Source organism: Dendrobates tinctorius, unplaced genomic scaffold (genome assembly GCF_039654945.1).
Source record: "Dendrobates tinctorius isolate UK_male_01 unplaced genomic scaffold, ASM3965494v1 ptg000294l, whole genome shotgun sequence".
Taxonomy (NCBI): domain Eukaryota; kingdom Metazoa; phylum Chordata; class Amphibia; order Anura; family Dendrobatidae; genus Dendrobates; species Dendrobates tinctorius.
Window position 1 is genome coordinate 3,102,218 of NW_027361961.1, and position 16,295 is coordinate 3,118,512.

A 16,295-nucleotide genomic window follows, 5' to 3' on the forward strand; every position below is an offset into this window, starting at 1 on the left:
CAACCCGTACTTTTGCAGCCAACCGAGCACCTGCCCCAACCGCTGCAAGTGGTCTTCGAACGTGGCAGCGTAGATGATGATGTTGTCGAGGTATATCAGCGTGGCCTCAAAGTTGAGATCTCCCAGACATCGCTCCATTAGCCATTGGAAGGTCCCGGGGCCGTTGGCTAGCCCGAAAGGCATGCGATTAAATTCGAACAGTCCCATGGGCAAGATGAACGCGGTCTTGGTGCGGTCTTCTTCCGACATTGGCACCTGCCGGTACCCACTGGCCAGATCCAGGGTAGAAAAGTACGTTGCCTGTCCCAGGGCTGATAGGGACTCCTCTATACGGGGCAGCGGATATGAGTCTTTGATGGTACAGGCATTCAGCGTTCGGTAATCCACGCAGAACCGCAAGGTGCCGTCTTTCTTTTGGACCAACAAAATGGGGGCCGCCCAAGGACTCTGGCTTTCCCAGATAACCCCTTTACACAGCATTTGGCCCAGTAGTGTTTTTACCTCTTGGTATAGTTGCGAGGGGGAATCTGTCAGTATCGCTCTCCCTGATAGGGGCCGTTCCTTCGGTGAGAATGCCGTGCATGATGGCCATGGTGCACCCAAAGTCGTCTTCATGATTGGCGAATACCTCTCGGTACTGGCCTAGGAGTGCTTCTACTTGGGCCGGGGTTAAGCCAGAGAGTTCTGCTCGCATTTTCTCTAAGATGGCTCGGCCCTTCTCCTCGGGCGAGGACCCAGCGGTTTGGATGGAACGTATAGTCACCTGTTATGATTGAGTCACCGTAGGAGGCAGACACAAAAATCGAAGCATGTCCAGAAAACCAGAGAAGTTGGCAACTATCAGATTGCAGACCCCTGAACCTATCAACACAACTAGCAGTAGCCGTGGGGGGTTCCTACGATGCCCTAGACCCCTCGATCACAGCCGGAGAGATTAATAGCCTAAAGACAGAAAAGGAAATCTAAACTGCCCCAGAGCAGACCCCAAAGTAAAAGGCAGCCCCCAACATATAATGACGGTGAAGCAAGATGAAAAAACACTCACACAGATAGAAAGATAGGCTGAGCAAACGATGGGGCCCAAGCTAACTAAACAGAACAGGAAAGGAAGGTTGCTGTCTGCAATCTGCCAAAACCCTATCAAAGACATAAGCCAACAAGCTGATATGGAAAAAGACCCTGAAGCAGCTAGGCTTCAAAAACTAAATCAGCACTCAGGTATTTTCAGAAGACAGAGCTAAAGGAATTCAGCACACCCCAGCAGGGAATGGCAGAAATCCAGAAAAACAAAGCAAAACAAAGTCAAAGCACAAATGCAAAAAACCGAGCAGAAAACTTAGCTTTAGAAGAGCAGGAATTCAGACTGCTCTCCAAGGATCCCACAGAGAAATCACCCGCAGGGCACAAGGGCGTCGGCAGCCTTATATCCAGTCAGTAACTCCACTCAGCCAGTCATCATCATCATCAGGTTCAGGTGTTTGATAATCAGGCTCACTACCTTTCTTTACCAGAAGAGGGAGTTCCTCGGGCCTCAGTAGTGAAGGGGAAAATGAACTCACAACAGTACCTCCCCCTTGAGGAGGGGTCACCGAACCCTCAACCACGCCACCAGGGCGATCAGGGTGAGCCCGATGAAAGGCACGCACCAATCTTTTGGCATGAATATCAGAGGCAGAGACCCAGGAATTATCCTCCTGACCATAACCCTTCCACTTAACCAAATACTGGAGTCTCCGTCTAGCCAGACGGGAATCCAGTACTTTCTCTACCTCATATTCCATGTTACCTTCAACCAATACAGGGTCTGGAGGTGCCACCCCCGGAACAACAGGTTCAACTAACCTCTTCAACAAAGATTTATGGAACACATTATGGATTTTAAATGTGACAGGAAGAGCCAAACGAAAAGAGACCTGATTAATAATCTCCAAAATCTTGTAAGGTCCAATAAATCTAGGCTTAAACTTAGGAGAAGCCACCTTCATAGCAATATTTTTTGATGATAACCACATCATATCACCAACCTTAAACTGGGGACCAATAGTCCTATGTCGGTTGCAAAAACCGCTGGGCCTTTTCCTGGGAGAGAGATAACTTATCCACCCCTTGGTCCCAGATCTGGTGCATTCTCTCCACCACAGTGTCAACACCTGGGCAGGCAGAGGGCTCCACCTGCCCTGAAGAAAATCGAGGATGAAACCCAAAGTTACAAAAAAAAGGTGACATCAAAGTGGCAGAACTAGCTCTATTATTTAAAGCAAATTCGGCCAAGGGCAAAAATGAAACCCAATCATCCTGATCAGCAGAAATAAAACATCTCAGATATGACTCCAAGGTCTGGTTTGTTCTCTCTGTCTGCCCATTGGTCTGAGGGTGAAAAGCAGAGGAGAAGGACAACTGAATTCCCAGCTTGGAAGAAAAAGTTCTCCAAAATCTAGACACAAACTGGACTCCTCTGTCAGATACAATGTTCTCAGGAATCCCGTGCAAGCGAACCACCTGTTGTAAAAACAGGGGCACCAACTCAGAGGAAGACGGCAACTTAGGGAGTGGTACAAGATGAACCATCTTAGAGAACCTATCACAAATCACCCAAATAACAGTCATCCTTTGAGAGACAGGCATATCAGAGATGAAATCCATTGAAATATGGGTCCATGGCCTCTTGGGGACAGGCAAAGGCATCAACAACCCACTAGAGCGAGAACACGATTTAGACCGGGAGCACATCCCACAGGACTGCACAAAATTCCTGACATCACGAGACAAGGAGGGCCACCAAAAAGACCGACTCACCAGATCTCTAGTACCAAAAATACCTGGATGACCAGCCAAAGCAGAGCAATGAACTTCAGACATCACTCTCTTCTTCCACTGGTCAGGAACATACAACTTTCCACTGGGACAGCGCTCAGGTTTGTCCTCCTGGAACTCTTCCAGAGCACGTCTCAAATCGGGCGAGATGGCAGAAAGAACTACCCCTTCGCCTAAGATGGTAGCAGGCTTGGTCACCACAGGAGAATCAGCAAAGAAGCTCCTAGAGAGGGTGACTGCCTTGACATTCTTAGTTCCAGGAAGAAAAGAAACCACAAAATCAAAACGTGTAAAAAACAAGGCCCACCTAGCCTGTCTAGGGTTCAAGCGCTTAGCTGACTCTAGGTAAATCAAATTCTTGTGGTCAGTGAGGACCACAACTTGATGCTTAGCTCCCTCCAACCAATGTCTCCACTCCTCAAATGCCCATTTCATGGCCAACAGTTCCCGATTCCCCACATCATAGTTACGTTCAGATGGAGAGAACTTTCGGGAAAAGAAAGCACAGGGATTCATTTTAGATGTTACAGGATCCTTTTGGGACAAAACAGCTCCTGCACCAATCTCAGAAGCATCCACCTCTACCTGGAACGGAAGTGAGACATCAGGTTGCCGCAAAACCGGGGCGGAGGTGAATCTTCGCTTCAGCTCCTGAAAGGAAGAAACAGCCTCCGGAGACCAATTTAACACATCAGCACCCTTCTTAGTCAAATCAGTCAATGGCTTGGCAATACTAGAAAATTTTGCTATAAATTTCCGATAAAAATTAGCAAAACCCAAAAACTTCTGGAGGGCCTTCAAAGAAGTGGGCTGAACCCAATCGTAAATGGCCTGTACCTTGGCCGGGTCTATTTCAATAGTTGACGGGGACAAAATAAATCCCAAAAAAGAAATCCTCTGTACTCCAAAAAGGCATTTAGATCCTTTGACATACAGGGAATTCTCCCTCAAGATCCGGAACACAGTCTGAATATGTTCCACATGAGAATCCCAATCCTTGGAGAAGATCAAAATATCATCCAGATAGATAATCAAAAATTTATCGACAAAATCTCGGAAAATATCGTTCATGAAGCACTGGAAGACAGAAGGGGCATTAGTGAGCCCAAAAGGCATCACCAGGTACTCAAAATGTCCCTCCGGAGTATTAAACGCCGTCTTCCATTCATCCCCATGCTTAATACGAATGAGATTATACGCCCCCCTGAGGTCAAGCTTGGTAAACCAGCAAGCACCTTTAACTCTGGAGAATAGATCAGAAATCAGGGGTAACGGATACTGATATTTAACAGTAATTTTGTTGAGGGCACGATAATCAATACAAGGTCTTAATGATCCATCCTTTTTGGCTACAAAAAAAAACCCGGCACCTAAGGGTGAAGAGGATGGTCTAATATGACCCTTCTCCAACGCCTCCTTAATATAGGATCGCATAGCCTCGTGCTCGGGTACCGATAAATTGAAGAGCCAACCCTTGGGAAATTTACACCCCGGGCTCAGTTCAATTGCACAGTCATAACTCCTATGAGGAGGCAGAGACGCAGACTCATTCTAACTAAATACATCATAAAAGTCCGCCAAATAATCAGGAACATCATGCGACTGAGGAGAGGTGGAAAACACCGGAGCCTCACTAAAGGCACACCGACAACCCCAACTCACCACAGACACAGATTTCCAATCCAAAACTGGATTATGAATTTGTAACCAGGGAAACCCCAGAACAATAGTATCATGCAGATTATGCAACACCAAAAATCTGCAATTTTCTTGATGGGTCCAAAACTGAGGTTTATTTTTATCCAAAGGAGTAGCATCAATCCCCCTCAAAGGGATAGGCGTCTGCAGAGGTGTCATCGGAAATCCACAACGTTTAGCAAAATCCAAGTCCATTAGGTTTAGGGCTGCTCCCGAATTCACAAAAGCCTTGGCGGAAAATGTGGACAGGGAGCAGATCAGAGTTATAGCCAGAAGAAACTTAGGTTGTACACCACCAACAGAAAACGTGTGTGCAAAGCGTTTCTCTCGTTTAGGACAGACAGAAATAATATGCGAGGCATCTCCACAGAAAAAACACAACTTATTACGCCTTCTGAACTCCTGACGCTGCTCTCTGGAAAAAACGCTATCACATTGCATAGGTTCAGACATTTGTTCAACAGGTGGCAACACCTCTCGTGCAGCTTTGCGTTCGCGCAAACGCCGATCAACCTGAATGGCTAATGACATAGAATCGTCAAGACCAGAGGGAACAGGAAATCCCACCATAGTATCTTTTACGGCTTCTGACAACCCCTTCCGAAAGAGAGCAGCCAAGGCATTATCATTCCAGGTAGTAAGTACTGCCCACTTTCGGAATTTTTGACAGTACAATTCTGCAAAATATCGACCCTGGTTCAATGCCAGCAGGGTCTTTTCAGCCTGATCAATGGCATTAGGTTCATCATACAACAACCCCAAGGCCTGAAAAAATGCGTTCACATTAGTCAGAATAGGATCATCTGGTTTCAAAGAAAACGCCCAATCCTGGGGATCGCCACGCAGCAAAGAGATGACAATTTTAACCTGCTGCGCGGAGCTCCCTGACGAGTTAGGCTTCAAGGCAAAAAATAATTTACAATTATTTTTGAAATTCAAAAATTTAGACCGATCCCCAAAAAATACGTCAGGTGTAGGAATCTTTGGTTCAGCAGCATGTGAATGAGCAAGGTAGGCGGAAATTCCCCGCACTTCCGCAGCGAGCTGCTCCACACGATCAGACAATTGCTTTATCTCCATTGAGAGAAAAAAAAAAATTCCCCCTACGGCCTCAGAGATATAGAGGAAAAAATCTACACACTTTTTTTTTACAATTCTTTCCTGCTATTGAGTACCCTAGGATCTGCGGTATGGCGGGTGATTCTGTTATGATTGAGTCACCGTAGGAGGCAGACACAAAAATCGAAGCTACGTCCAGAAAACCAGAGAAGTTGGCAACTATCAGATTGCAGACCCCTGAACCTATCAACACAACTAGCAGTAGCCGTGGGGGGTTCCTACGATGCCCTAGACCCCTCGATCACAGCTGGAGAGATAAATAGCCTAAAGACAGAAAAGGAAATCTAAACTGCCCCAGAGCAGACCCCAAAGTAAAAGGCAGCCCCCAACATATAATGACGGTGAAGCAAGATGAAAAAACACTCACACAGATAGAAAGATAGGCTGAGCAAACGATTGGGCCCAAGCTAACTAAACAGAACAGGAAAGGAAGGTTGCTGTCTGCAATCTGCCAAAACCCTATCAAAGACATAAGCCAACAAGCTGATATGGAAAAAGACCCTGAAGCAGCTAGGCTTCAAAAACTAAATCAGCACTCAGCTATTTTCAGAAGACAGAGCTAAAGGAATTCAGCACACCCCAGCAGGGAATGGCAGAAATCCAGAAAAACAAAGCAAAACAAAGTCAAAGCACAAATGCAAAAAGCCGAGCAGAAAACTTAGCTTTAGAAGAGCAGGAATTCAGACTGGTCTCCAAGGATCCCACAGAGAAATCACCCGCAGGGCAGAAGGGCGTCAGCAGCCTTATATCCAGTCAGTAACTCCACTCAGCCAGTCATCATCATCAGGTTCAGGTGTTTGATAATCAGGCTCACTACCTTTCTTTACCAGAAGAGGGAGTTCCTCGGGCCTCAGTAGTGAAGGGGAAAATGAACTCACAACAGTCACCGCCCATGAGTTCCCCGCATTCACTTTTAGCTGTAATGCTGGGGTCAGGATCACTTCCTCAAGAGGTTTCACCAGTTTCGCCATTTCGGCACATGGTCTTAGGACGATGTCTCGATCTTCTAGGTTAACACAGCGCACGATGGCTGTCCCCTTCCTCACAGTGGCCAAGGCGCGGGCCACTATGATGCCAGGGGGTAGGTACTCCGAGAAGCACGGTTCCACCTGCACCTCTACTCCCTCCAGAGGTACATGGTAGCCCAGACGGACAGGGCTACCACCTTATGCCCTGGCAGCAGCATGAGCTGAGGGGCCGCAGGCACGATCACTCTTCCCAGCACATCTCCCTCTTGGCAGTCCTGTGGGACCCGCATCCCCCGCACCACCTGTTGGAAGACCTGCCCTTGGGAAGTGCGGGAGCCCCATTGTTTCAAGGTCTCTTGTGTTGGCTCGCTTAGGAGTAGACTGCCAAACTCCCTCAATATGTTCATGCCTAGGGTGACAGTGTGTCTTTCGCTTGCGTCTCCCTGGGTCAGGACCACACCTCGGCGGCCGAGATGTTTGCCGCACAATGAAGTCTGCATCCAGGCTACTCTGACAAAAGGGACTGGTAGCTGGTTGGCGGCTAGTAGCTTTATCACGGACCCCACTGGGGCCTTATAGCCTCGGGAAAGTGCTGCCAGAAATAGGTTTCCGGCTTGGTCGTAACTTGCAACCCCGTATCCACCAGACAGCGCACTGCATGTCCTTCGAACTCTGCCCATATCAGCGGACACTTTGCAATCAGATCTTCGGGACTTCCACCACCCCGCGTTGTGGGTTCTGGCTCCGAGCGGTGTCCCCCCAGCTCAGAGCCCTTTAGTTTAATGGCCACCGGGGTGGGTATCTCCCACGACGAGGGCACTCTCGGGCGAAGTGGCCCAGTTCGCCACAGTCAAAGCACTCCCGAGGCCGCAGGGACCGACCTTCCCTGGGATTACGAGGGCCCCAGGGTTCCGGGCCCGGCCCAAGCCGACCACTTGTGGTCTCGGCCCTTCACCTTGGCCAATTCGCCCCTATGCTCTTCAGCTCCTGTTTCATTTCTTCCACCCATTGGGGCTCTCCAGTGGCATTCATGGAGACTTTAGTGCTCCAGACCTTCCCCATGGGAACTGTCAGCCCTTGTTCTTGTTCTCGGGCGCGTGACTGACTAACCTACCTCAGAGAAAGCCATACACGGGTTTACCCGGACCCACTCTCGCAGTGCTTGTTTAGTCAGGGGGTCTCGGAGCCCGGTCACTAAGAGGTCGCGTAGGGTTATGTCAATGGGTCCTACGCCTACACCGTCCTTTCGCTCAATGGCCGTGTATAGCTCTTGAAGGACGTTCATGTACCCTTCCCCTTGCATACGACTGAATAACCGGGTTCTCAATTCTCCCACGTCTGTTGGGTCCCTATGAATCTCCTCCAAGATCTGTAATACCCTGATAAAGGTGTTTCGCTGTCCCTGGGGCCTTAACATCATGGAATCCCAGGCCTCCTCGTCCAACGCCATTAGGGCCACCTCAGCCTCTAGGTCAGGGGTCATCGGATGCATCCTAAATTGCCCTCACATCCGTTCCATCCAGCTCCACAGCATAGTATTGCTGTCGGAGAACCTGGGCAGGTTACTCAGCATAGCCCCCAAGGATAAACTGGACCGGGGTCCGCCTTCGCCCCCTTGGTCCACAGCATCTCCGCTTGCGCTCAGAGACTGCATCCTGCCGACTACGCAGTAGTAGTCGCAGGTACGCGGGATGCAGTGATGAGACGGGAGCTGGAGTGAGCTTAGAATGTAATATATATAATGGGCTATCTTGAGTAACTAGCAAGCTAACAACAGTTATCCACGGGATCAAAACAATAATACACAGGTAACACGATAATAACTTCCCGGTCGGAACGGGTGACTATGAGGCCGCGGTATGGCCGACTACAGGTCCAAGTACTACGATTGATCAACTACAACGTGTCACTTATCCTTCTCTGACGTCCGGCAGAGTGGTGGTCGGTGTCTACTCTGCATTTCAGCCGCTGGGCCCAGCCGATGAGGAGTTGACGTAAGCTTCTGGCGTTCCTACGCCCAGGTGGAGCGAGGGCACAACTTGCCCCTGAAGAGTCCATCTGTGTTGTGCCTCCCGGGGGAGGCGGGATGGCGGTGGCCGGGGCCCTGGACGTGGTGGCAGGCAGGCCGCAATCGCAGGCTGAAGTCAGGCAGCGGCGGCCGCGGGTGGTAGCAGGCAGGACACAACCGCTGAGTGAAGTCGGGCAGTGACGGCTGCGGACGGCGGCAGGCAGACCGTGGGCCGAAGTCGGGCAGCGGCGGCCGCGGATGGCAGTGAGAAGGCCACAGCCGCGGGCTGGAGTCGGGTAGTGGCGGCCGCGGGTGGCAGCGGGCAGGCCGTGTTCGCGGGCTGGACTCGGGCAGTGGTAGCTGCGGGTGGTGGCAGGCAGGCCACAACCGCTGAGTGAAGTCGGGCAGTGTTGGCTGCGGACGGCGGCAGGCAGACCGTGGGCCGAAGTCGGGCAGCGGCGGCCGCGGGTGGCAGTGAGAAGGCCACAGCCACGGGCTGGAGTCGGGCAGTGGCGGCTGCGGGTGGCAGCTGGCAGGCCGCAACTGCGGGCTGAGGTGACGGGAGCGGGAGCGCGGTCGTTCGGTCGGTGTCCCTCTGCTGGGCTGCTCGGGGCTGTCTCCTCCCTGGCGGTGGTGGATCCCTCTCCAATCTCTATGGTCATCGCTCACTACTTCTCACTCTGGCTCTCTGGCGCCACCTAGGCTTCCTGCTCCCTCTCTTCCGCTCTGTCGAGTGCCCCCTGCTGTCGTTCTCAGTTCCTTTTATACTTGCTCCGCCCCCACTCCTTCTAGAACTATCCCTGCTCCGTCCTCTAATTATGTCCCCTGGAAACAGTTTCCCTAGGAACCTTGGTGACAGTCCCCTTGGTTCGGTCCGGTTACACAGTGGGGACTCTCCCTCCTACGTGTGAATCAGACATGAGATCTAATGTGATAGAAGATTACAGTATGGGGAAGACAGGAAGCATTCATATAGACGGCTGGTGGGGATGGAGTCAGTGACGGACTCTGGTCAAATATGTTTCTAGAGCCATAGTAGAAGATGAAGATGTCGTCCTCATCATGAAGTAGTTATTTCTCCTGTCCCGTGTAATGAATATCTCCTGCAGTATTGCTAATGCCGATTCCAGTGTCGGTAAATGAGACGAGAATTAGCGTTATGGAAGATGAGTCTATGAGAAACATATTCAGCTGCCGACTCTGAGGGAGAAACTGCTTGTTGTCTGTGGCCTAAATATATAGGTTTTATTAATAGATGTAAAGAAGAAAACTAAATACTGTAAAATAATCTCCTCATATGTTTCCCTTATTATCTCCAGTAATTGTATTATTACACTGGAGTTTTATGATGTTACATCGGCTCATCTTCTCATTCAGGTCTCTACAATATCGGATCCTCTCAGTGAAGATCTTCTACAAAAGAGAATTTTCCTGAATTACCCATCACAGATGCATATGGACAGAGAAAAGATGGCAGAGAAAATATTACACCTCACCCTAGAGATCCTCTTTCGGCTTACTGGAGAGGTGAGAGATTCTGATGACGTCACATTACATCATTCATATGTATGGCAATAACAGATGGACAGAACTGGAGAGGTGAGGACTCTGGAAATGTCTGTAGTGAGATTTATTAATGTGTCTCTCCATAACCAGGATTACACAGTAGTGAAGAAGACCTCTAGTGAGCGCTGTCAGGACCCTGTGTCTGAGGCATGGGGAAGACCCCTGAGCTCAATCACAGAGCCTCCACTTCACCCCATGATACATGAGGACACTGATGACCAGAAGATCTTAGAACTCACCTACAAGATGATTGAGCTGCTGACTGGAGAGGTGACACTGCTGGGAATGGTGGGACATTATACAGTAATGCTATGAAGGAATCGGGGGATGATGGTATCATTGTATGTGTCAGGTTCCTATAAGGTGTCAGGATGTCTCCGTCTATTTCTCCATGGAGGAGTGGGAGTATTTAGAAGGACACAGAGATCTGTATAAGGACGTCATGATGGAGGTTCCCCAGCCCCTCACATCACCAGGTAATAGACAGGACTAAATACACACGGCCTATAATTATCTAAGGGCTAAGTGACAGCACATGTGAAAAAGACTTGGGTATACTAATAGATCACAGACTGAATATGAGTCAACAGTGTGATGCAGCAGCAAAAAAGGCAAATGCAATTCTAGGATGTATTAACAGAAGCATACAGTCTAGATCACGTGAAGTCATTATTTCCCTCTACTCCTCTTTGGTCAGACCTCATCTGGAATATTGTGTCCAGTTTTGGGCACCACATTTTAAAAAAGACATCAACAAACTGGAGCAAGTTCAGAAAAGAGCGACCAGAATGGTGACCGGTCTGCAAACCCTGTCTTATGAGGAAAGGTTGCAGGATTTGGGAATGTTTAGTTTGCAAAAGAGAAGACTGAGAGGAGACTTAATAGCTGTCTACAAATATCTAAAGGGCTGTCACATTGTAGAAGGATCAACTTTATTCTCATTTGCACAAGGAAAGACTAGAAGCAATGGGATGAAACTGAATGGGAGGAGACACAGATTAGATATTAGAAAAAACTTTTTGACAGTTAGAGTGATCAATGAGTGGAACAGGCTGCCACGAGAAGTGGTGAGTTCTCGTTCAATGGAAGTCTTCAAACAGAGGCTGGACAGACATCTGACTGGGATGATTTAGCGAATCCTGCTTTGAGCAGGGGGTTGGACCAGATGGCCCAGGAGGTCCCTTCCAACTCTACGATTCTATGATTCTATCTATATGTAAAGAATGAATTCAGTCCCTGTATGTGTTTCCTCCAGATCTATCCAGTAAGAGGACAACACCAGAGAGATGTCCCCATCCTCTTCTTTCACAGGACTGTAAACAAGAAGATCCCAATGCTCCTCAGGATCATCAGGTAGATGGAGAGAAGGTGTCATGAGTTTTCGCCTGTGGTGTGTAGATGGCTGTGAAGGTCTTGTGCTCAGTCTTGTTTAAACCACCAGTATTATATGTTTTATACTTGTGTAATGAGAACAGTGGAGATGGCAGGATTAGAGCTGATCATAGATGTGACTTCTCCATCTGTCTGTGAGTTTTACAATATTTGTTTCAGGTTGAAGATCTGACCCACATTAATACTACAGAGACATATGTGAGGGGTGATGAGGGGTGTAAAGAGGAGATTCCTACATATGACTACCCAGGTGAGTAGTAACCACTAAATGCAGATAAGTCACAGATTCTTCTCAGTCACCGGCTGTGGACGGAGAGGAGCCATGTGTGTACGGAGCAGAGCCGCGCGTGTATGAAGTTTATGGAGCCGCGCGTGTACGGAGCGGAGACGTGCGTGTATTTTGGCATGGGGGGGCCCCATTTGAAAGTTCGCACTGGGGCCCATAACTTTGTAGTTATGCCACTGGCTGTCAGGCTGGTTGCTGCTGCTGCCACCTCTGGTTCAGCTTTAGCAATCTGCACTAGCCAGCAGTGAGCAGCTCCAGAGGCTACAGTAAGTCCTTTTTGCAGCCTTCTGAGCATGCCGGTGGGACGAACTCTCATTGGAGGTCGGAGGTCACACACTCAGGTCCTCAAGCAGCTTGGATTGAGCCATCAGGAAGGTCCCGGAAGGCTGCGCCTATAAAAGGGTCACACGGTTACACGGCCGTGCGCTAGTATAGACTAATATGGCAAAGTGTGTGTGTGAAGATGGATGCTTGTTACAGGTGACTGACTCATTATAACTCCCCTCCCTTGGTTGTGCATGAGATAGGGTTTCTAGAGTCAGAGTCAGCACCGAGTTGTGGCACTGCCTAGCGCCGCAGTGCTCCCAGCTCCTCACACATGCTAGCGCCAGAGTGTGCCACTCTACCTAAGGCACTACGCTACCGCATGTACAGCAGCATCCGTTAGAGCGGCACCGTGCTCGTCTTATGCGCTTTCCAGTCCTAAGCTTAGACTGGTTAGTGGCGTCTGCCAGTGCTGTGCTGTTCGTCAAGCAACTACCTGCTGCATCCTGTGACTGTTAACAGGGCACAGCATTCTATAAGCGTCTGTCCAGGCATCGCAGCTGCGGTGCTGAACGCTAGTGGGACTGGAGGTACTCTAACCCTGTGTCCTTGGGGCAGAGTCCTGTGGCCCTACACTAGCGCTCCCCTGCCGAGTCCTGTGAAGATAAACAGGCGCTGACATTTCTTCCAGCGGCTCTGTGAGGTAACAGAGTTCGCTTCTGTGCACACCGGGTCAGTGGTTAACCCGCCGGTGTTCAGTTAGTACTTCGCCATTACAAAGCAGTAGGTTACCATCTCTGCACCATAAACCCCGGGTTGCGATCGCACTTTATATTTTATATTTAGTGCAATCCGCAACCCTAACATTATACTAGCGCAAGGGTCTGGCTAGTAATGGCGGACGAGCAGTGACTCAGGGCGTACTTCCGGCAGCTGGAGGGCAGGTTGGCGGCTCTTGAGCGTCCAGCCTCAGCTGCGATGTTACCGCGGTCACGCTCCAGGCAGCCACAGAGGCTGTCTCTCGTGTGACCACTGCGATCCCTGCCCCGACTCTGTCCCACCTCCCGCTGCCCCAGAAGTTCTCGGGCGACAGTGCTTCATGTAGGGGTTTTGTGAGCCAGTGTGCGATACAGCTAGAGCTGCTGGCTGCACGATTCCACTCCAAGCGGGCTAAAGTGGGATTTGTCATCTCCCTCTTGTCAGTCAGGGCTTTGGAGTGGGCCACACCGCTTTGGGAACGTGGTGATCATGTGGTACATAGTGCTTCTCTGTTCTTGGCCACTCTGAAGCAGGTCTTCTTGGGACCGCAAGTCACCCATGACACCGCGCTCCGGCTGCTGGCTATGTCACAGGGCTCGTCCATGGTCGGTCACTTCACCATCCAGTTCCGGACGCTGGCCTCCGAGTTGGAGTGGTCAGATAAGGTCCTCATTCTGGCTTTCTGGAGAGGCTTGGCTGATCATGTGAAGGACGCTCTGGCCACCAGGAAGATTCCTGCCACACTGGAGGAGCTTATCACCGTCTCCACCCGTATAGACCTTCGCTTCACCGAGTGAGGGTTGGAGCGGTCCCAGTGTAGGCAGAGGTTTAGTTTGGCACCTAGTTTTGCTAAGGCATCCGAGCCTCAGGGGGCCATGGGGGCTCCTTGCGCAGGACCCAGGTCCCGGTCCGCTCGAGCACCTGTGGTCTGTCATGTTGGCCGGTAGTCTGGTCACCTTGCCAACCGGTGCCCACAACGGCCAGGAAAACGCGCACCTCTAGTGGCCATAGGAGGGGGCTCACTAGAATCAGCGGCGTTTTCCTCGAAGCTGACCTTTAAGGGTAAGCTTGAGGTAGGTTCTTCCACTCTGGCGGTGGAAGTTTGCGTGGATTCCGGAGCGGAGGGCAATTTCATGTCTTCTGCCTTCGCTCAATGGCACATTATACCCCTGGTTATGATGGCCAAGCCCATCACCGTCAAGGTGGTGAACGGCGTGACTCTACCTTCTCAAATTACCCACCAGACCACCCCATTGATACTCTCTGTGTCTCTGTCCCATCAGGAGACGATATCCCTCCTCGTCATGGCCGAGGGTATCGATCAGGTCCTTTTAGGGATTCCCTGGCTACGTTCCACTCTCCCCATATAGAGTGGTCCTCGGTGAGGATTCTCGGTTGCGGTAAAGCCTGTGAGGGTAGATGTCAGAGGGAGTGCGTTCAGGTTGCTTCCACCAAATTCCCCGCAGATCTTTCCTCTCTCCCCAAACACTATGAACAGTATGCAGACGTGTTCTCCAAGAGCATGGCGGAGACTCTTCCGCCCCATCACCCCTACGACTGTCCTATTGACCTCTTGCCTGGTGCTGAGCCTCCTCAGTGACAAGTCTACCCCCTTTATCTCTCGGAGACAGAGGCCATATCTCAGTATATCGGAGAATCTGGCAAGGGGATTCATTTGGAAAAAGACAGCAGGATGGCACTCACCGTTCTCGTGAAATGATTCACTTTATTTCATGTTAATAAAGCATAGGCAATGGCACGGGAGAAATGCAAAAAGACGGACGACAGCCGTTTCGTGCACAATGCACTAGGTCCCATGCTCAGGCTCAAGGAAACACTCATTTATACCACATGTGTGAACAAAAGAAACTCCACCCTTTACCTGAACGTGTCTTAAAAAAACCCCAAAATACAAAATAAAAATAAAAACAAGCATAATTTACATACACCATATGCAATAAAACTATCAATCATAACCGCTTCAGAGAAATACGGACATATCCACTTTTTCATTTAGACCCAAAGGACCTGTGGCTTTTGTACGGAGGATCCATTTAGCCTCTATTTGTAAAAGATGTTTTTTATGGTTCCCTCCATGCTGCGGTGCAGACACCCTTTCAATGCCAGTAAACCGTAATGCTTCCGCATTCCCCCCATGTACCTTCCTCATGTGTTCTATAAGTCTAGGGACACCCTTTCCTGTGCTGATGGAATTGAAATGTTCCCTGAATCTTACACAGAGGGGCCGGATAGTTTTCCCAATGTAGAAAAAAACCACATGGGCAAAACAATGCATACACTACAAAGGAGGTCCTGCAAGTAATGAATTCCGTGACTTCGTGAAATATAGGTCCCATTTTTACAGTTTTGCCACCTAATTTAAATGGACACCAAGAACAGTTTTTACATGTATAATTTCCCTTTGGGGCACTAGATTCCAACTAATTATTTCATTTGTTTTGAAATCTGTTCTTGACTAATAAATCCCAAAGGTTAGTACTTCTTTTACTCGCAAATAAAGGACCCCTACTGACCACATCTGTGAGGTCTCTGTCACTTTCGAGTAGGTGCCAATTCTGTCTGATGACTGTTCTAATGTGTCTATCCATAGCATTATATGTAAAACTAAAAACAAACCGTTTCTCTTTTCCCTTTTTGATCTGCCCGTTAATAACTGGTTCACTATTAACCCTCTGTAAGGCGGAATCTTGAACAGAATCAGGATATCCTCTTTTTTTGAATCTGCTGCGCAATTCATTTGCTTGTCTTTGAAAACCTTCATTATGACTATTAAATTTCTTTAATCTCAAAAATTGGCCATAAGGCAAGGAATTCTTTACATAATGGGGGTGTGCACTATTATAATGTAAGAGGGAGTTTGTGGATGAAGATTTACGAAAAATTTCTGTATACAAAACTCCATTGGTTAACTTTAATCTGACAACCAAAAAATCTATTTCCCAGCCTCCAAATTGCGAAGTAAACTTCATATTCATATTATTATGTGAATTAAGAAACTCCACAAATAAATTGAAATCCTCTTTTGACCCGTCCCACACAATGAAAATGTCATCCACATAGCGAATAAATAATTTTATATACTTCAAAAAGGGATTGGTGACCGCATAAACTACTTTCTCCTCCAAAACTGCCAAAAACAGGTTAGCGAGGGTGCACGCGACGGGCGTACCCATCGCTGTACCCTCCGTTTGCCTATACCAGACATTGTCAAATTGGAACGCGTTATGCGTAAGAATAAAATCAAGACCATCTATGATGAAATTGATGGTTCCCAGATCTCTATCAGAACTCAAAAGCACTTGTCTAATTGCGTCTACTCCACCCTCATGTGGAATTCTGGTGTATAGATTTTCCACATCTATGGATGTCATCTGGAAATTATCCTGCCAATCAATTTCTT

The 16,295-nt window shown here is 48.9% G+C and overlaps 1 protein-coding gene across 1 annotated transcript in view; it reads left to right on the plus strand.

Moving 5' to 3' along the window:
* Positions 1-9,955: 9,955 nt before the first annotated feature.
* The window catches only part of LOC141073005 (uncharacterized), a 124,436-nt gene continuing 118,096 nt past the window's right edge, over positions 9,956-16,295 (plus strand). The window contains 6 exon segments of the mRNA XM_073560287.1: positions 9,956-10,022; positions 10,025-10,134; positions 10,264-10,443; positions 10,526-10,649; positions 11,429-11,526; positions 11,725-11,815. Coding sequence (XP_073416388.1) covers positions 9,956-10,022; positions 10,025-10,134; positions 10,264-10,443; positions 10,526-10,649; positions 11,429-11,526; positions 11,725-11,815 — 670 coding nt within the window.